General features: G+C 36.5%; 1 protein-coding gene across 2 annotated transcripts in view; it reads right to left on the bottom strand.

Moving 5' to 3' along the window:
• Positions 1 to 2,904: 2,904 nt before the first annotated feature.
• Positions 2,905 to 22,201, bottom strand: part of GUCY1B1 (guanylate cyclase 1 soluble subunit beta 1) — a 40,780-nt gene continuing 21,483 nt past the window's right edge. Inside the window, exons 5-14 of one of the 2 annotated variants that reach the window (XM_057375891.1) lie at positions 21,896 to 22,093; positions 13,827 to 14,057; positions 13,318 to 13,434; positions 12,421 to 12,554; positions 12,075 to 12,272; positions 10,149 to 10,386; positions 9,210 to 9,350; positions 7,935 to 8,089; positions 7,512 to 7,638; positions 2,905 to 7,123 (exon numbers count right to left, since the gene is read on the bottom strand). In XM_057375891.1, coding sequence (XP_057231874.1) covers positions 7,121 to 7,123; positions 7,512 to 7,638; positions 7,935 to 8,089; positions 9,210 to 9,350; positions 10,149 to 10,386; positions 12,075 to 12,272; positions 12,421 to 12,554; positions 13,318 to 13,434; positions 13,827 to 14,057; positions 21,896 to 22,093 — 1,542 coding nt within the window. In that variant the 3' untranslated portion in view covers positions 2,905 to 7,120. The remainder of the gene's footprint in view (positions 7,124 to 7,511; positions 7,639 to 7,934; positions 8,090 to 9,209; positions 9,351 to 10,148; positions 10,387 to 12,074; positions 12,273 to 12,420; positions 12,555 to 13,317; positions 13,435 to 13,826; positions 14,058 to 21,895; positions 22,094 to 22,201) is intronic. The other variant, XM_057375883.1, reaches the window with a different exon arrangement.

Genomic DNA, 22,201 nt, shown 5'->3' on the forward strand with positions numbered 1-22,201 from the left:
ATTTATCAAAGTGTAAAATCAGTTTTGAAAGGCTAGAATGACCCTGAAAACTTGCAATATAAAAAAGCACACAGGTTTCCTGCCAGACACCTCTGTTCAGACAGATCCTCAGCACACAAAATTGCTTCCCTTGAAAGCACAGTTTTTCCGTAGTGTTGAATTTGTACTAGGTGCATTATCATCTCTGGAAAAAAAAAAAAAGTAACAGAGAATGCCAGTCTGACTGCTGGATATGAAGAATAGTCTGGAACAAAACCTGTGTAAGACAGATCCCACATCTTCATCYCAGAACAACAATTACAATATTGTTTTGACATTCCACTGTTGCTATTATCTCCAAAGCAGTTATATTGGCAAAAAGACCTGTTGATTATGATGAAAATGAACATTAGCCTTTTCCTGTTAATAACAAAGAATGAATTGGTGGAGACAGCATGTATTGTTGTAGTTTTTCCAAACTGTCACCCAAAATCAGCCAGAAATCTAAAGAACAGTAGAAAAAACCCCAGTGCCTTGTATGTGCAGCTATAGATTGGGGAGTGGAACCCCATTTTTTTTTTTTTTTATAGTTATATTGGCACAGCTCTATTTACTGGCTTATTACACGCTCCCTCCTCATGGTCAGGTAGGTGCATGAAACGACAATTGTTTCAGACTGTCACCCCCAGGAAAGAAAGAATCTTGTTATAATGAAAAATTAAATCTTGTTAACATAAAATGGGACTAAAAATCCAGCAACTTCAATTTACTTGGAGATGACAAGCCAACACAGTGACTGGCAGAATTAATTTACAATTGCCTATAAGCTCCCATTTGTATGCTGATTGGAGAACATGAACACTAAATTCTCTTCAAGTTCTCATAGTGCCAGAACACGATGACCCAACATTGGTTGTTTTGTCTTTTCTTTTAATCTATGATGGCTCTAGAATGCATGGAACAACCATTTTACAATTTATGATAATACAGTGAAGTGTTGACCTGTCTACATGGTGAATGAAAAATGCATTTTAGGGTACAGATGCCTCATGCCTTGCTCCAGCTCCATGCAGATGGCGTTACTGACAAGGCCACCAACATTTCCGATCACTAGAGTGTATACTTTAGTGCACAACTGCCTGCAGCACACTCGTTTATTAGCTTTAGATTTTASTAGAGGTTTGTTCAAAGCAAAAGTTCTGGGGCCTCCAGCCCCATGTGGTTTTTATTCGTATCAGATGGCAGCACATCCCTTCCTATTTCCTTCTTGTGCAATGATTGACTGTCTTTTAAAAATGAGCTCAGAACTGATTTGCACGACCACCTTACACACTGRAACCAAGACACTAAAAAATCTCACATAACTTTATTGGTTTTGTCATCATGTGTCCCTCCTGGAGGATGTCCTTTACAGGGAATCAGAGTCTGGAAAACAACCCTAAGACCATAGAGTTCAACTGTTAACTTAGCACTGCTGTGTTCACTGCTAAACCACATTCCCAAATGCTGCATCAAGTGCCTTTTGAACACACCACCATGTCCCTAGGCAGCCTGTTCCAGTGCTTGACTACCCTTTCATGAAAACATTTTTGTGATAATCCTGTAAGCAGATATCCAAATGAGCATCTCATCCATTGCTTATAATTGTGTTTAAAAACAAACAAACAAACATGAAGCTATGTTCTCAGAGGTTACTCCTACCAAGGACCGAATCAGCTGCCACACTGTGACAGCAGTAGAGTCACAGAGTCACCTGTGCAGCCAAAAGCACAAACAACACCAAAAATCAATGCCTCTCATCTGTCTGAATTCAAAAAATGAGTAAGATCCAGGAGAYTGCAAACAACTAAGCATTCCACAATTTGCAATTTCATGGCTGTTCTTCCCATTCTTCTCCTTGCTCCAATTTTTTTTTTTTTTTACAAAAAAAACTAGAATAAAATATATTCATTTATAATCACCTTTCAAACAGACTTTAGTAATCACTCTGCCTCATGTTTCAGCTTCTATATAGAGCTTCTATTGGAAAAGCAAATCACTACAGTTAAATAAAAGAGGCAGCAGAACACACATAAAAGAATTAAATACCTCCAGAAGTGTTTAACTGTTAGCTGAGAGTAATATTTAACCAAACTATAAATTTAGTAGCTGAATGCAGCATTTAAGCAAAGAACAGTTTTAGTAACAGTAGTTAAGTGCCTAAATTGTACTGAGATGAAAAGTTCTTACATGAATACAAAATCAGCTATTATTCTATGCTTTAAGAAACTGGTTATGTTACAGAGTAGCTTAATAGGAGCTTTAATATTTTGAAATAATTAAGAAGGTACAATATAAACCCAGAGCATTATTAAAGTTTTCTGGCATGCCATCTTCCATCAGCTTGAAGTGTGATACAGAAATTCAGTTTCTTCAGAGCCATTTGCATGTATTATATCAATACACAACCACAGCTGTCACAAATTCCATGTCTTTCAGAGTTACCATTAAAGTTTTTCTAAGTTTGATCMACTTTATCAATCCAAATTGCTGCTGTGTATTTATTCAAGTGAGGGCAACCTCTGATGGTGGGCTGGGATGTGCTGCTSTCCGACAGAGAGATCATGGGGAAGGAAGTATGTGGTTTCCTCTCTTCTCTTCCCATTCCTAACGTTTTGGTTGCTAATCCACACCCTGTGCAAAGTGGACAGCTAATAGTTCCTGATTGTTAAATATCATCCAAAAATTTCAAAGGAAGCATATTTGTGCATATCTGTGACCTAGTCTACTATTTCGAAGCATTTATATCAATATTTTGAACACTAATGTGAGGATGTGATCCATCAACCTGAATGTGTGAGACACTCGGACATTTGGAAACATTGGAACAATGACTCAACATTTTATTTAAATTTGAACTACAAATTATTTAATGGAGAAAATACTTTGTTTGTACCAAACAATGAAATAACGTTTTTGTCAAAAGAAAATCACAGGATTTCTAGAAGTCAGTGGAAAAAATAATTTATTGCAATTTCTTTTGCACATTAAGATGAAACATTTATACATATATATTCTGTGCTAATAAGGTATGCTAGATATAGACAACTTTTATACACAAAGTAATTGCACTATCCTATTTTATAATGCAAATATTCAGAAATTATTAGTCAGATAAGAACAGATACTATTCACATAAAAATGCACTATATATCAAGGTTATGGAAGGTCTATGGATCTGAAACCTTGTCCACTTTTACTAACTGTATCAGCTGATGAAACACACTATTTATCTTTCCAAGCTTTACATCCATTAATTAGACATGATGCCTAGAATATTACCGGATCCTCTCAAGGAATAAAATAAGATCATTTCTGAAATTAGATTGACCAAACCAAAAGGCAACCATGTCAATCATGTCTCAGCAGCATGCCTTTCAACTCCAAGGGCTACATCAGACAAGAATCAATGCACTACAAGTGGTCTAAAATTGTCCAGCAATCTATTATTAATATGACAATTTAAYTTAGGTAATATAAATCAATGAGAAATACATTGCAAGTGAACAGCATTTCAGCAGTACATTGGCACATGCTTCAAATGGCAGTATCAGAAAAACAACTGTCCCCTTTCAATACAGAAGATGTTTACAGTATTCACAAAGGCAAAATGCAGGATGATATCAAACAAGAAACCTTTTTCTAACCAGAAATTTACAGAGCATCAAGTGTTATTCACAAAATGAATGGGAAGCATGGTAATAGCAGAACTAAATCTGATAAGATTTATACAATAGTGTTCATAATGCTGCTTTAGGTATTTTTTTTTAAATAGTTCCTTAGGTTCATTGTTCTGCCTATCAACTGAAATACCTATCTTTCCAGAAACGTCACCAATTCACATAACCACTGTACTTCAGAGATGAAGATGAAGATGTGAAGCATCAGACTGAAGTGGTTAGTTGTGGTGTGCACACTACATCGTTTCATTCAGTATTATCTGGTGGTAGGAATGGTCACATGACTGACATGCAAAAATGCATATCAAAAAAAGGAAAGCTTGAAATACATGCTCATAGCAGAGATATAACAGTACCAAACAAGGACAAAAAATTAGTAAGCAAGCCTGCAGAAACATGGTAGGTATGGCTTCAGGAGTAGGGCAAGACAATGGTATTGCACATGGCAATGGGAGATACAATGTGAAAGAACATCCATAACGCAACCTTACTGCATGGCACCCTATTTGGAGACAGTATTGCACCCTATCCAGCGTCCTCTTCTCTTCCCTCAGCTCAGCAAGCATCTTGCTTTGTTTCCTTGAGAGCATGCAAGCAGAATTTGAGAAGTAAGTAATTCTCTTCGAAGCAACAACATGGTGGGTTAATGTACATTTTACAACTTGCAACCAGTATCAGTAAATTATATAAAAAAATGAAGCATAGGTGCTGCATGTATTTCTTTCRTATGTCTTATATGGAGGAATGCAACAACTCCTACATGCCCTGGTGAACTACCAGCTCTGCCTGAGATATTTCAATTTGTTCCCACCAGTAATGTGGGAACAGGGCAGAAAAGAAAGATATTAGAAAGTGAAGAGGGATGAAAATTGCAGTCAAACATCTGAGGCTGTCTGAAACAATTATCTTTTACAACAAACCTGTTTCTCAAGAGAGAAATTTCAGCTGAACCTCTGTTAAAATAATAAAGATGGTAATAATTCATCTTATAACATGCAAACAAGCAGATGCAAAATGAATAACTGGTCACAGCTGCTTTTGTTCTATGTGTATTTCTGAAGTTTTTCTACTTTCTGCTGTGTTGGTATTATGAAAGAGATATCATAAGTAGAAAAGAAGTGAAGGAGCAGCACTTCAACACTATTCTTGTAAATTAAGTCTTTCTCAGAAGTAACTGCTGCTCATGGGGACTGATATTAACGATGTCAACCCAAGAACCTAGTTTAAGCCATGCTGAGCTGCTTCAGCCCCGTCATATTGTATAAGCCTAGAGGAGCAAAATAATATTTAAGCCTTGGTTTCACATCTCTTATGGCATCTGTAAATATTTTGTCCTTTTTCTTCACCATGTATTTATTACTGAGTATATTACACTGATAGATTTGCAAATGCTGAGCTAACAACTCTCCGATGTGCATTAATCCTAGATTAAAGATACTGGAGGTAGAAAACTTCACAGTAAAAGCAAAACTAGCAGAAGTATCTTCAGGCTGATTCAAGAAATATTTGCATGTTTACTTCTATAAACCACTTCTTGCAATATTCTGGAGTGACCTTTTAGAAAGTACCATATAGTTTCTGAATATGTATTAACATGCCATATTCATTGTTATGAACAGTCCCGCTGAAATAAATGGGACTGCACACAATAATACATTAGCATTTTGAAAAACTTCCAGAAAGAAAACCAAGACTGCACCCTTCATAAAGCAAAGTGATTACTTTAAAGTGATCAAATGGAAAAAGTTGGTTATCTGATTTCTGCTCTCGGATTCAAACTATAAGGCACAGCCTATAAAGTGCCAGAAAAAAACCTGAAGAGTACCTTCACAGGAGAAACTGCAAACAGTTCAGAAAATCTTAAAGGAGTAGAACTTTGTGCATTTTTTGTGTACAGACAGATGAAATTGTGCAGGGAGTGAAAAAGAATCAAAAGATTAGAGGATTATATTCTTCCACTTTTCAAAATCACCTCTGACAAAATGATTATCAGTTCACATCATCGCATTAATGCATTTTTCTTATCTCCTCCCAATCTTAGTGCAATGTAGAAGAGATACCTGTCATGGGAGAAGCCCTTCTGTCTCTAAGAATTACATCTATATTTGAATTTCAGAATTAACAGAAAGCAAGAAAATTAATAAGACTTTTTGAGCGTGTTTAAACTGTGAGTCTTAAGTGCTCCTGAAAATCAGGCTCACAGTATTTCTCRGTCGGGTTTATTCCTTCCCCCGTTTTCTTCTACAAAGCTCAATTACTGGATAATAATACTGGCAAGTGTCTCTCAGGACTGCTGTGAGGATTAACAAAACCAACTGTTGTACAAGATCTCAGAAAGAAAACTGCAATATTTAAAGTCCTAAACTACCTGAACTTTATAGTCATATTAATCACATGTTAGGCTGAAACAAGGAAAATACCCACATGACTCATATACCCACATGCTACAGTACCTCTCTGAAATTTACATTTAAGATTATAATGTGCCTTGCTACAAATGATAGGACACATAATGCAGAAAAAAAAGTGAAAGGTGTTTAATTAAAATATTTTAAATACGATAGATTTGAAATAATCGTACTCGTGAAATTATAGTTAATCTTACTGTAGAATAAGAATAGAAAAGTATTCYCAAAAAGACACCCAGAATGTAATTGTAAGTAATATATATTAAAATACAGAATAAAAATGCAGAGTAAAGTACAGGGGGTTAATACTGGGAGTTACCATTAAGAAGTCAGTATTCATATACTTGGGTACCAGTGGTAATAAATCTGGATTAGATCTCCTAAAATGCCTAAACATTTTAACAGCCCAAATTACATTTTCAGAAGTATTTGAATATCCAGACACATAATTAAYTTCCTCTGACTTACAAGAATTATTTCAGCCAAGGTAATGGATGATTTTCATTATTTTGATGAAGTGTATTTTTAAGATTAAATACATTATCTGAAAACTCATTCTTTTCGTATTACCTCAGGGCAAAATTCAAGCTATGTAAAAAGCTTTTATGTTTTTTGGATGGAATGTATACACCTGCTCAGCTATGACAAAGAAGCTGGCATACTATAACCTCATTGTCAAATTTGCAGCAGGCTTAGGAGTCCAGATCTCATTGTCTTTTACTGGAATTCTGGATAATACATGCCCAGAATTCTGAAACTGAAGCATAAGCTTAAAGGCCACTCAATGCTTGAAGAGCTTTACACTACATCATTTTGAGAAGAGCACTTAGGCTCATAGGTCWTTCAAAAGTAGTTTTCACCCTGTATATTTCTAAAGAGAGACCTCTGCTATGCAACAGTCTCAACAAGCAGATGCCATCTGGGGTTAGGAGATCACCATATACATCAGGTGTGAACCTGTCTGCAAGTAGTTGCTTGACTGTAGYCTAAATATTTGAAGGCACATTTTTTCACTCACTGCAAGAAAGCAAATGGCAAATTTTGAAGTGCTGATAACCAGACATGTCAGCTAAACAGAAACCGACATTATATTGCAAAATCTAGTGCAGTGCAGAAATCTGTAAGAGGGAGATATAAATATTTAAACACTTGGCATTCCCTCAAGGACTTTTTGAAATCAGAAGTATTCTTTCAGGAACTGAACAAACTGCAAAGACAAATAATCAAGGACTTTCAAGTACTGTCAAGATAGTAAATGTGTTAATGAAAGAGTGTTGCACAAAACTMTTCATTTTTTTTCTACGGAACATTTAGTTTTGCAAATTCAAATGGATCTCAGTGGCTTAAATCTTTTATGTTTATGCCTCGTTTGAAAAAAACAAAATTACACTTTAGTTACTCATACCTCTGTCTCTGTACTTTTTCTGGACAAAAACCAAACCTGCATTGGCTCTTTTTTGCCCTTCATAGAAACTGGACCCCTGTACTCCAGGTGGAACTGAGGATCTGAATTTTCTGGTGTCATAAGGCACCTGAAAGAGAAAACAGGTAAATGAATGCAATTTGCATATACACCACAAGCTATGTAAAATATTAAACATGCGACAGGTATGTGAGCAAGCTASCAAAAGATTCAAATCTATTTCTACATCATTATTATATTTGCATACCAGTAACTGAATATCATAATGCAGTTTGCTATACAGTTTCATGAGAACTCATATACTTAAATAATGGTTGCAGASGACTGTCACTTTCAACTCAAAACAACTTTCATGTTTTGCTAACAAARTGATTATGTCAACACCAATAATAATACATCACTCACCTGTAAGTATATTCAGAGACATTGATCTTTCCCTTTTCTCCAGTAGTTTCTGTTCTGCTTGTTAGATTCACAGTATTTCCAAAGAGACAGTACCGTGGCATTCTTTGACCTATGACACCTGTGACCACCTCACCAGTATGGATTCCTATTGTTATCTTTAGAGAGAAAAAATGAAGTTTGAACATTCAAAATTAATGTAACTAATCTGATRCTTCTGACTAAATACAGGTAAATGCCATTTATATCTACTAGAGTTTATTTTTCCAATGTGCTACTCCTGCTTCTTCAAAACCTTGCATTTTGTGGGGCTTGTCACTTCTTTATTTTTTTAAGTTTAGTACAAAATCATGTCTTTGCCTTCCACATGAACAAACTCTGTAATTTTCCAGCATGCACCCTGCTGTTATTATGTACTGTGAAAATAAGTGGGCAGAGAGGCATACTCTGCAGGTCTGTGTTTAGTGAGTGCTCAGAAGGTGGATGGCACAGGTCAAGAAAAAAATATGTTTCTCAAAGAAAAAATCATGGTATTTTGTATTTAGAAGCTCAAGAGACAGGTCAGAGGTTTGGAGAAGCTCGTTCTTGTAGCATGTTACAGTTACTGTAAAGCCCCAATCAAACCTTCTCACTGCTTTACTCCACGATAAAGCAGTGAACACAGCTCTAGGCTGGGTGATGGAACAGTAATGTTCATGTAAATAGAAATATGCATTGCACTCATTAATCATTTTCTGCTCACAGCYCTCTGATGAGGACAGTTAATGCAGTTTGTCCAGTTCTGTGTCAGTGCCACAACATCTCCATCRAGTCCCACAGTGAGTGAGTCCAYTAACATAGACTGGTGTCAGTAATCATTGCTGTAACTGTCTACAGAACTGTCCTTCTCTTTCTAATTYAGTAAGTTCTTATTCTGGCATCAGGTGATCAAAAATATCAGGAAGGGACTATTGTTGTTCTGTTTGTTGAGTTGAACAAGACTCAACAGATTGTACTTGATGCACAATAGGAATTAATTGATTATATTGAAATTATCAGAAAACAGACATAAATGATGTGGCCCACAATTAGTCCTTTAGTTTTTAAAGCACAATAAGCATTTCAAGGTCCGGGAACTGCACATGTCACAGCTATAACTCTCATATTATTTGCATGTATCAGTCTCAAAATCTAACAATAACAAAGTTCACGCAGACTGGGACTAGAGCACTGTCACGTTTCAAAGCACAATCATCCTACCCAAGAATGGGTTTTTCATTCAAGCCCACATTTACTAACCTGCACAGGTTCACCATCTACTTGAACTTGTCCTGCTATTTCCATCATATCCAATGCCAGGTGGCAGATAGATCGTGCATGATGCATGCAAGGCTCTGGTAGACCACTCACTGTCATATACTTGTCCCCAACTGTTTCCACCTATGAAGACAGGTATTTTTCAATTACTTTATTATTACACCTTTTAGAGTACTAGAATGGATTTAATGATTCCTTCAAGACTGCCTGTCCTTTCAAATACTTCCCCTTCCCTTTCATTCAAATCACCCTAATTACTGTCATCTCTTCTTGGTTTTCGAAGAGAATTTATTGCAAGCCCATAATGCAACAACCTATCATGACACTGTGATTGTGTAAACCTGAGTTTTTCCTAGTGTCCTCTGAATTAAACTGAGCTCTATGTTTGCTCTGACTCACAACCTTGATTCATACAGTGCTGGCCACAAAATTCAGTTCTAGTAAAAGCTAGGAATGAAATTCATCTATATAAACACACAAGCAAACACATATATATAAGACATATATGTATCTACCTCTGAACCTTCCCACTACCAGCCAYATTTGCAGCTACACCTCACTCCTAATGAAGGAATAAAATTCACATTGAGTAACTGAGTAATAAATTATAATTCACAACTAGAGGGCCCAGGAATAGGACTGAAAAATTTAAAGCTCAAGGTCAGAAGAACCACRAATGGCTTGTACAAGTTGACATCTGCCAAAAGTAGAAGTAGATTTAGCACTTTATGTTCCTTCACACATCTAGAGATACCCAACATACTCTTCTGTAGCTATCTAATATCAGGTAACACAGTTCAGACTGAAAACGTAAGGTTTTTTTAAAAAGCCTAAAATTTAAGACAAGTACGGAAAAGACTGACACAATAGTAAAATCATTGAAAAGTAACAGATTAGATGCTTTAAGAATCTTATGCTTACCTTATAAACAAACGGATTCCTTCGTGAATCGGTCAGAATATCAAATCTTGTGTAAAGATCATTTAAAAGATTGACAATTTTCATGGCTCCCTCTCCAGAGGCATGTTTACTACAAAAGGCATTGAATCCAACAATGCCACTGAAAAGAATGGTGACATTGTCGTAACGCTTGGCTGGAACAGGACGCTTGTGTCTCAGCTCATTTGCCACTGATGGTGGTAGGACAGAGTATAGTAATCTGCACAGGTAACAAAAGAAAGACACAAATAAAACAGAGAGGATGTGGAGAAAGTTGTTTTCAGCAGCTCTTACATATATTAACTTCATATCCCCCACAGGGTTTATAACACACTCCCATTATCAATAAGCAATAGAAAAACTGTTCATTGAACAATACATTATTTGGAAAACAAGAACAGATCTACATCAGCATACCATTTCAAACATACATTAATCTAAATTATCAACAAAATGAGACATATATTACTAATTTTCCTGACATCATATGTTGATAGTGTCTTGGATCACTTTTACCTCTTTCTGCCACATCCTCAGCTCATATAATATGGTTTTGCTCACAGAACCATAAAAAYGGCAAGAAAGACTAAGTAATCAAAAAGTTTTTCATCTCTGATCAATTCATGCATTTCTAAATGCTTCCTCTTCTATTGCTTTTAGGGTCAAGATTGTCTTTTTCAATTAATAGTCTATATGACATATTAACAGTTGTTCACCTAAATTATGAAAAAAATATCCAGTCACACAGAAATTCACCCTATTATCCTGTATTCTTTCAATTTTCTAACTGTATTTTAATGTCTATTTCCTTCCTGACACAGCTAAGTGGACAAGCTGAAGATCTGTTTCAAAAATCCCGAACATCATTTTGTACACAGCCTCCTGCACAAACCTTCATTAGTTGGATTTTTGGCAAGTTCACTACTGCATAAGTTATAATTAGAGAATACTTTTGGCACATTATACAGTAACTGACACTGTCTGTTCCAGCAGCTGCCACAAAGGCTACAATTCCTGAAGATAAAATGACATTATAAAGCAAGCCAACACGAATGAGGGGAAAAAACACTTTTTAGGGTTTTTTTTCTCTGGTTAACCTGCCCATCCCTTTCAAGTACGGAGAAGAGCAACTTCCATTACTCCATTAAAGTAAAAAACATATCTGTCAATAGAATTCATACAGAGACGGCATGATGTTTTATAAACAAGAGTCAATCACGAACCCCACACTACTTTTCACACAAGTTTTTTTTAAATTTGCCAGTCACTGTTGAGCTCAGATGGCATAGACTAATGGCATTTAAATTTTGACTTTATATTTACCTGTAGAATTGGATTCAGGGCCCAATGAACTTACTGTTAAGTGTTATTTTTATGTACTTATATCTAGATAACCCCAAATTAATTTCTACAGATAACTATTAAATCAAATTCATAGCATGAATTTGACGCTATTGCARAATTACAGCTTTATACAAACTGTTTTCAAGGTTAACAAGGTATGTTCTATCAACCTGTGCCAGAAAGACAAAGTCGGTTTATTGAACTCTGTCAAATAAGAGCATCTGGGCATTCCTCAAATTCCCCTTAGCTACAATTACGGCATGTAAGTTTCCAAAATTTTAGGTAATTTGCAAATAAAAAGAATTGTCAGCTCACTTTTTATAACTTTTCTTATCAGGGAGGGAGCCATCAAAACATCTAGGCATGTAAAGGCCTAGACTGTGGGTGACATTTGACAATCTAAATAAAGAAATACCCTATTAAATGTTCTTTCTCAACTCCAAAAATACCAGTCCTGGTTATCTCTGATATTCCTTACAAGATTCTGTTATTTTTTGAAGACAGTAGCTATAAATAATATATGGCTTTGAGTGTTTCAGCTCAAGATTGGGATTCGGCTCTTACGTGTCTGTCTTTTTCTTTTCATCTTCCAGTGCACGCAGTGTGTGCTGCAGTCTGTCAGTGAGGATCTCAAGCTCCTGTGTCAGTTTATATTCCTCACGGAACTGCTCTCCCAGAAGAACCAGATCACGGGTAGCATCATGCAAGGGAATATCACTCAGATATAAACCTCTTCTGGTTAAATCATCCAAGTTCATCACACTGCAATGCAGAGAAATATATAATAATACGGGGACAATTACACTTGCCAAAGGAGCATTTAAAATTCAAAAAGCAGAGAGTAAATAAATTTTAAAACTAGTAATTGCAAAATGATAATCAGTATTAYAGAACTCTAGGTTTAAAGTACCTTGGTGAACAAAGAAAGAGAATACTGTCTGCTTCAGGCAAGTAGATCATTTGCCCTTTCAGGCGTAAGCAGCTGATTTCTGTGCCAGTCAGCTCATCTTCACACTCCAGCTTTTCCACATCCAACAGCCCCTCCTGGTGATGAAAAGTCACAATTGTGTAAGGGCAATGGTGTGTTATGCACCAGCATAGTATGTCAGTGTATTCACTATGAAGGCAGTCAGAATATWTGGACTAGACTTAGAGCCTACATTAAACCCCAAATAACTTCTCATTTGAACACCATGMACTACCTGTATTTTAATACTGCAATTTGCTACATTAAAGAAACAAAGCATGATACCTTTCTTTACATTCATATTCATAATTCCTTGTATTCTTCCACATAATTTCTTAACAAGTTTTGACAATAGAATTGCCTGTGAAATCTCACAGTATTTCTGTGAAATTCTGTGCCTGGRAATATCTCTAAGAAATATTCCTGGCTTCTCTCAGGTGCAGTTTATTCTTTAAATAATCAGGCTCCTTGATGCAGCAAGTGTTACTCTACATGCTGCATGTGTTTGTATGACCTGCGTCGTCTCCTGCCCTTTTAAATAAAACGACACAAACCTTTGTGTGAACATATAGGCCCAAGCAAGGATACACTTTGTGTCCAACACTGTTATGAAGCAAAAGTAAATGTAATTATCAGTCTACATTTGCTTTGATGCAACACCATACTTAACAGCTACAACCAAATTCATACCTGTGACTCCCTCCTAGCYCAAGATTGAGCCACAATGGTCTGAGCATGCCACTATGGAGAGAATCTTCTCTGAAGACTTCTGAACTTTCTGCACTTCTTATCTCTCCAAAGTACACTTAAAGAAAAGCTGGGAAAATATTCTCTAGTTACCTTAGTCCTCAGTACAAAGACTGTATTGATATGGGAGAGGATCCCATGGAAGCTAATATCAATGTGAGGCCGGACCAAGGAGAAAACTGACAACAGACTGCAATTTCCTGGCTGTAGCTAGAATATTAAAAAACAGAAAAAAGAGAAAAAATGTTATACTTCATAATAAATATATACATAGAGCAATTAAATTCCATTTTCTTAGATGACAACACAAAATGGAAGAGAATATAYACTTTATGCATTTCTCCATTAAATCACAAGGTTTTTAAATTGTTCTCTTAATTCATATGGACACAATCATGAGGTACAAAGCTATTGTAGTATTACRCTATTTTCAAGTCCTTTTTCAAACAAGAGAAGCACAATTTAGTAAATGTTATACATGTACATGGGAATGCTGTTTAGACAGAGAATCCTAAACCTATTTTATCTATCTTTATAATTTACCTGTGAAGCACCTATCACTAGAAATTTCTATGGCTATTCATGCATAAGAATCAACTAACCTGTGGAAGGACTCTGTATATAGCATTGCCACATTGTGTGACCACCAGATCTCTGTCAAATATGATGTGGAAAGGAAATGCCTTGCAGAAAGTATAGGGACTGATGCGAGACTCTTGGGTACCATTTTCCTCAAATCTGTCAAGGTCCTCATAGTAGTCCTCTTCTTTAGACTCTTTCTCCTCAATTAGAAATTGAATATGGTCACACTCCTCATTTCTCTGCTGAATAACCTAGAGAAATGAAAAAAAAAATGAAAAATTGAAAATTCTGCTACTCATTTGTAACTGGAGCGCTACTATGAAGACAGCAACATATTTAGAGGAGAAAGATAAGTTCAAGAATTACATTTGCATCTTGAAAAATACTGTATTCTAGTAAGAATTTCTGATTTTACAGCCTTTGTAATTCCAGGTGAATAATTATGCCTTTGCTTAGCCACAGTTATTCTCTGCAAAAGCAACACATTGGAGATCACCCAAATACAATTTATTAAGCCTCAGTGAAATGCAGATCCTAAAATGAGGAGTAAAGACTCAGTTTATGCTTGTTTTTACTGGTGCTTGTCAGAAAACAGGGTGGCCCCCTCCACTTAAAGAAACCTGTGGTCTTGAATCACACAGACCACTTGAAACCTTGTTTTGATCAAAACTCTTTGCAAGGTCTATAACACAACAGCAAATAGTGCTGACTGTTTAGTGCTGACTAAATAGTGCTAAGAGAGTGGGCATGTCACCAACAGCAAGARGAAAAGTAGATAGAGCAGATGTTAGAATTATACAGTCCTTACACATTCCAGAAGATTGCAAGATCAGAGCCAAGAGACAAAACCAAGAGCAATTACAATCTTCCCTGAGCTGCATTCCATAATAAAGGAAATGACAGCAAAACTAGAGTCATCTACATCAGCAAAATATCAAAAAGATGTCTTTAATATAATATGGCATCTAACATTTCAGTAATTTTACTCAAAGTTAGCGAAAAAAAACATGAAATTAATAGGGATTATTTTGTTAGGAACAAGAGTAATGTATGGCAACATAATTTAAGCTAATAACCAGTAGAATAACACCATTTACCCTGAGAAGCCAAATTAATCTCTTTTCAAATTTAATTAGACTYAATGGCAGGAAAAGAACAATTCTATTTACACAGTATTGTTGAGCAGCGACTTTCTGGAACATGTTCCACCTGATTCTACTTTCATGTAGATTCTGATCCTAAAGTTACTGAAGCAAAAAAAAAAGATTTCTTAAAATGTCTAAAGCATCTGGATTTTGTCCTTTATACATAGTCTTAACCACAGAGATTAACAGTTACAATATGAAAACAGAACTGATATGCACAAACAATGCACTTGATCCCTAAGATATTAAGTTTATAAAATATTTGTTCTCTGAAAATGCCAAAAATACTAGCTGATAGGTAGGGGAGTCCTGATCCCTTTATTTGTTCCTATACAAATGGAGGAGTGTAAAACAGTATTTTTTGGTTTTTATGTTGATGCTTAATTTAAGGTGGCAGTGTTCTTTGATCTACTCTGATTTGAAGGAAAGAGACGCTTTTCTGGAGGACAGTTGAGAGCAAGAGTCAGATTTAGGGGCTCTATAGCTGTCTGCTGCGTTCTTCTTCTCTTTCTATAGCATATGTAAGTAACTTAGAGAAAGATCAGCTTACTATATTTACCAGCTAATGTAGCTACCCAAAGCTGCATGCATGAATAAATTCAAATGTTGATGATGATAAAATCTAACTGCCTCAAGAAGCAGTATTGGTAATCCATATGCCAGTGTGTGACAAAGAGAAGTGGGAAATTATGAGCTAATAAGGGGTAAGACTCAGAAAAAATATATGGGGGTCATCTGAGGAAATCACATTAAGTSGGTTTGTCTAGAACAATGGAACACAATAGATGGACACCTAGTTTTCCTCTGAATTCAGGGTTTAAAGGTTTTCCATGTGTCCCTCTTCCTTTAGATCATTATCCCTGAAATTGTGAGAGAATATGGTCATACTGAGGATTAACAGAACGTGGTTAAGAGTCTTAGTTCTTRCTTTCCATCACTCATGTACACTCCCACAGGTTTTATTTTAATACTACTGTTATTGTGGCCAGAGATAGCTGAGATTACACACAGAAACCTTTTTCATATTATGGAGATTTATCTCTAGAACTGATCTGTGCTTCCAGATCATTTCTACTCTTGGATCTTACTTCAAAGCATTGTTCTCGCTATGGAAAATACGCCTGCATACTTTGGAAGAAAACCTTCTTAATTCAGCAAAGCTGATTTTAAAAAATCTAATATTTTTTAAGGAAATGTTCATATTAAGCATATCTTAGAAGYATATAACCTTCCAGAGATACTCTCTCCTGATAGCCATCTTACTCACTGCACTCTAACATTCTGTTACAACCTGTACTTACAGACCTTTATCTGATATCATGCAGCACCYAACAGGCTGTTTTTAATAACTTCTCATATTATTTCACTCATTAGAAATTAACGCATCAGTAAACAAAACTCAGGTTTAGATGTAAAAAATCACCTATAAAAACAGAMCTGCTACATGCTTCCAGATGTCTAGTTACTTTGAGCCATGACCCTCTGCAGATTCTACAAGCACACACAGTGACAAAGTCAGTCCTCACACATGCTGAGCTATTTTCCTAACCTTTATAGATCAGAACTGTGCAGTAACAGTGCAAAGCTGCAAATTTCCCAAGCATCTTCAAGTTCATTTGAAATGCTATTTTTGACCAGACTCCAGGGCRTCTAGAAATGCTCGCTGTATTAATGTAACACATTAGGGCAACAAATGAACACCAGGCCAAACACATGGACATGTATCAGATCTACAAGACAGACACAGTGCCAGCTGCACACTCCTGGTAAACATGATATGCTGTGGACATGGCTGGTTTATGGAATTCTATTCTGATCATCCATGCACAGACACTTATTAACAGGCACTTTAATCATTCCCCTCTCCAGGCTAAGAAAATTACTGATGCATCTCTAATTAACTTCCCAATGGGTATGCAATTTCATTATGTCTTTTCTGCTCACACAATTTATGATCTAATCTTCCTATCTCATGACTTCATCCACCTTGTCAGCAAATTTTAAATAAGCGCTTTTGACCATTAACATAAGATGTTAAATTCTGTTCCTTCACCCTTGTACCTATAGATCCAACCTAATTGGGAGATATTTGTCAGGTATAAACACCTGACCTAGACACTCTGCTAAGCTTAACTAGAATATAACTTATCCACTGCTTCATTCTGCAAGCAAAGTTTGCAAGCTACACAATTTTGATATCATTTGAATATTGTTGAAGAAGCCTCTGATAAATGCTTGACAAATTAAAGTTCAGTGACAAAGCAACAAAGCCTGCAATCAAGTCTAATTCTTCCTCTCCCTGCAGTCTTAGCTGGTGAAGTGACATCAGTTCACAACGTCTAAGAGCTCAATCACCATAGTAACTGCAGTTGAAACTGAAGGGAGAAATCACTCTCTTGGTTTCAAAGATAATATATAACATCCAACTGCTAACCTGACTGCGCTTTCCAGAAAATGTCCCTTCTGTGTTTTTCCTTGCCTAATCAAGAGAARAGTCACCAGTATTTCAGGGAACAACAATTCAGAGAAAAATTATTTTAAAATGAGTGTGGCTTAATCTGTTTGGTGAGCTTCACACACGATCTTAAATCAAGCAGTATCACCGTGATACAGAATGTATAATGAGCACATGCTATCAGTTCAGCTGTCACAGATGTGTCTAAATGACAAGACTCAATTCTGTAGATCTCAGCATATCCCCAGGACATGCTCACATCTCAGCATGGAAGGACAGAATACCCTTGGACAGTMATTTTTTTTCTATGAGATTGTGAAGATTAATACAAAACCAGGCTCTTTTGCCCTTTARATGTCAATATAGGATGAAATTCTGGATCTCTTCTGATCAAAACTGACTGTGAAATGTTGCCTAACAAAGCTTACTGTAGCTGTTTCAGAATGACCCCAAGACAAAGGAGTTCACAGTGGAAACAGCACCACTTTTAGTTTTGCATACTCCAAGTTAGAACKGTGGGGATGCCTTCACTTGGCAGCTGATTTCAGTGCAGACTCTCTCACTGCACCAAACCACCACACCTGAGGATTGTGAAGTTTCCAGCTGCCTTGTGTCAGAATTAGAGGCTGATCATGCTCCACGACTGACTTATCTTAGCATACAGCATTTTAATGTATGGACCAATACTGTTTGTCCTCCATGACAAGCACACAAGTAGTTTTTAGATCAGTTCTCCAGCTGGCCACATGGTGACTTTATTTTTTACATTGTCATTAAGACGTCTGAAATTACCATCTTGTCAAGGACTTCCCCTGATCTTTTTCCCATTTTACATGGTAAAACATCTTCCCTATGTAAAAGATTTTTATAGTCTGCTCTCTAGAACTGCAGAAGTCTGTCTCCCAACAGATTTTGGGGCTYTGTTGGAGTATGTACAACGTTTTTTGTTGACCCGTACCATTAGTAGCCTTGAGGGGATCCGCTGTCCTGACTTCACCTTCACAGGTCACCCTCACTGTTATACAAACAACCTCTGACAAGTGAAGCAAGAGAAGGCATAGCCAGTAGGCTGCTAACAGAGATCTCATGACAAAGTTTGTCACCAGCATTGTGATGATTTTTTAGTTCTCATACTGAGACTGGCAGAACATGAATATTCTTAGTGCGTCCACAAAGTCAGCAACAATTTTTTGAGACAATACCTGCTGCAAAAATTATATAACCTCAGTACTATTTGGCTAAAAATGGAYTAACATGTCAGAGAAGATAAGGCAAATTTGATTTGAACTAATTAATCAATTTATGTCAGCTTGGGCTTTCCTGAACTATTCAGCTGGAATTTTGAATCCAAGTTCAAAACAAATTTGTCAGTTTCTACCATGAAAAAGATGGAGCACTGGCACCTGTTGTCCAAAGAATTTGCAGAGTGTCCATCCCTAGAGGTAGTTGAACGAGGTGTGAATACGGCCCAGAACAACTGGCTTTAGGTGGCCAGGCTTCAGCAGATGAGGTTGAACAAAATGACTTTCAGAGGTCTCTTCCAACCTCAGCCATTCTGTAACCCATGAAACAAAACCAGAATTATTGAAAACAATTAAAATCTGCTACCACCTTCACAGAGGTGACTTATAAGACAAATTCAAAGTTTCATGAACATACAGGCTTAGAAGCAGGTATAKTCTCTCAAGCAGATTTATATAAGCATTTGTTCAAAGCAGATGGAGAAGAAAAGTGGATAATGAAGTATTAAGCATCAAATTGCAGATATCAACTTCATACTAATATAAAGAGAATTGCAGAACTTACTGAGTCAGTCCTGTGCCTGATTGTTATGTAAATGCATTGGATAAAGAGATTTGAAAGGACAACTCAGGAATCTCGTCTTGCAATTCAGGAGATGACTCCCATAATAACACTGGAAATTTCTGGCTAGGCACTGAGGTTTTTATCAGTTCCAAAAAAAACCYTCTTCTTCCTTAAGGAAAATTCTACCTGATGTCCAAGTCAAGTTTTACAGTAGAGGCATTGATTGATCCACAAAAACTGAGGGAATGAAAAGAAACTCCATTGTTTTTCTGTGCTGTGCTTTTTCAAACAATATATTGCTAACAGATGAAAACACAAAAGTAATAATTTATTAAATTATGAGGCAAGGGATGGAGATCAAAGAAGTTGGTCAACTTTTTCTGCTACGCTCAATATTTTGAACAGTAAAACYACTTTGTTATCCCTTCGCAGACTTTACTTTAAAACCATTAATCCATACCACTCATGATTAATAGCTGACCTATGGAGTAATGGAGGAAGACTTTCATTGTCTGTATGGATAAGCTGCAAATTTCATCACTCTCACCTTAGAGAATCATTCTCTGCTTATCTACCACTAAAGTTCCTGAGTATCTGTGGAGTACAGCATATGTAAAGTCTTAGAGATGTCAAGACATAGGCTTTATTAACCAGGAGAGATGTGAAAAAGTTCAGGATTAAGGGAACATGAATTTCTAATAGGGAAAAAGGTTAAAACTGGGGTAATGGACAAAATAAGACAATATATACCTTCTTCATTTAGAGGTAGTACTTATTTTTAGGCACCTATGTGCTTTTAGCTCAGACAGTCTAGAAGAATAGTGTAGATTTCAATTGGACTTTGTGTTCATTTACAGTAAGTTTGACTAATGCTATTAAACTTCTATTTACTTACAGTGCAACAGTAAAATTTTCAGAAAAGCCTAAAAAATTCAAATTAAAATAATAAGGAAATAAATAATAAATAAAGCTCTTTGGAACATATCATTTTTGTGAAAATATCTAGATGGATATCAATACAATTTTTCAGCAAAGTAATATTCAGACTGGGAGCACAGTTTGTCAAAAGTTTGTGCTGCTAGCCAGTTTTAGAAAACTCAGATTTCTCCYCAGCCCCATGGATCACTTTTGCCTCTGCTTGGCCCTCAAACGGACAGAACACTGAACCACGTAAGGAAAAAGACATACATTAAAAAAAAATAATCCAGAAAAAAACCTGTTATTTTGAACCCAGTTCATTTCCTCACTATAGTTTATTTTATAACTTCACACCAGCTGGACAGACACAGCCGAAGAAGGTCTGTAGGACAAGTTTGAGCACTGATAGAACAGGGCTGCTTAAGCTGCCTGTGCTACCAAAAAAAACRCTTGTCAAGCAACAGCTTCAGCACTTTAGCAGCCAACTTTCCAACATGGTCCTTCTTGTCTGTCTCAACACTTCAAATAAACAGGGATCTAAAAAGGGGAGTGTTTTGATTCTGCTGTATCCTTCTGTATCTGACTACTAACACCTGCTGCAAAAGTTTGAATTGTGGTTTTCTACAAAAGAGAATCTAAACAAGGACAYAAGTATATCACCACAACATACACAAGCAGACATCTACTATAATCTGAGCTAGATTAACAGGAAACCCAAAGGGTAAATACTCCAATATAGCAGTACAAATATCTTTGTCATTGGATTGCTTGCAAATCTCTTACCTGAACACGGTCATGTTCTCATGATAAAATCATGAAAGGATTTTCTGAGCAAGCACACAATGCAACTGTGCTAGAAATGTAGTATGACTAGGGAATATTAAAAAAAAAAAACCCAAAGAATGCTTGCTGTACTTGCTTAGATTCTTTTCTACTTGATGGAAAGAATTTTTTATCAGTCACAATATTTCTAACAGAAAAAAGGTTTCATTTTTTATTTCTCTGTCCACATATATCTATACCTTGGATCAAACTCTGATTTTATACTATCACATATACAAGGCCTGGTTAATTAAATCTTTCTGTTGCTCTGTATGGGCAATACAGAAGCCTCTTTCCCATTTCATGAGTGACTTAGCAAACACAACATTACGTAAACTCTGTGACTGAGGAACATTTTTTCACTTTCAGGGCTTTAGGTGCATATCCAGTCACACCTCCATGAAAGGATAGCATGAAATCCACAAAAATATCCTATTTCTGGGAAGGACCTGGTATGCTGGCTGGGAGGAAAATGCTGCTTGCCAGCCAGGCCTTATCAATGCACATCAGCCTCACAGTTTGCACACAGATGAAGAATCTAGGACACAAAGATGAAATGTCCATGTTCTCAGAGGACACAGCAGACAGTAAGAAATATATGCCAAATATAAAATAAAGGAGGGGGGAAGTGCACCCCAAATAAGCCAGTATTTAATTTCTTTACATGTCCTCTTTACAATCCTTCTCTGAATTAGGGGATATTGCTCTGTACTGTTCCCAGTTTGGTCTGCCTGCAAATTAGTGCTGGCCTTCTCAGCACATGACTGATGTGTCCTTCAAGCAACACAAATTATAATGGCTCTTTCTGAGTCAGTACTGACGCCACTTCTTCACAGAAGTCAGCAACAGTGAAATTTATTGTTTCCCATCACTTGACTCTTGATTTTCTTGATTTTTTCCTATTGACTTAAATTTTCAATGTGTATATTGCTTTAGACATTACCTTCATATCAATTTCTGTACCGTGGATCTGCTGAGCTACTGTTTTGATGATTCCAATGACAATATCCTGAAGACCTTCTCTTTCTGAATAGTAATGCAGAATGAGCCCCTTCCCCTTCTCTGCATCYGTGCATCTAAACGAAGGGGCTCGCATACCCGGGTAAATAGTAGCRAGGTGGTCATGCAAAGCATCCAGATTCTGGAAGAAGAAATCAAAAGCATGATTATAAGGCATTCACTTACTGTTTCTGAAGATAGTAAGTACACATTTTGTCTAATCTGAACAACCCCTTTCTCCTACCGCTCA

The sequence above is a fragment of the Malurus melanocephalus genome, unplaced genomic scaffold (assembly GCF_030028575.1).
Source record: "Malurus melanocephalus ecotype Western Australia unplaced genomic scaffold, MMel_1.1 scaffold_9, whole genome shotgun sequence".
Lineage (NCBI taxonomy): Eukaryota > Metazoa > Chordata > Aves > Passeriformes > Maluridae > Malurus > Malurus melanocephalus.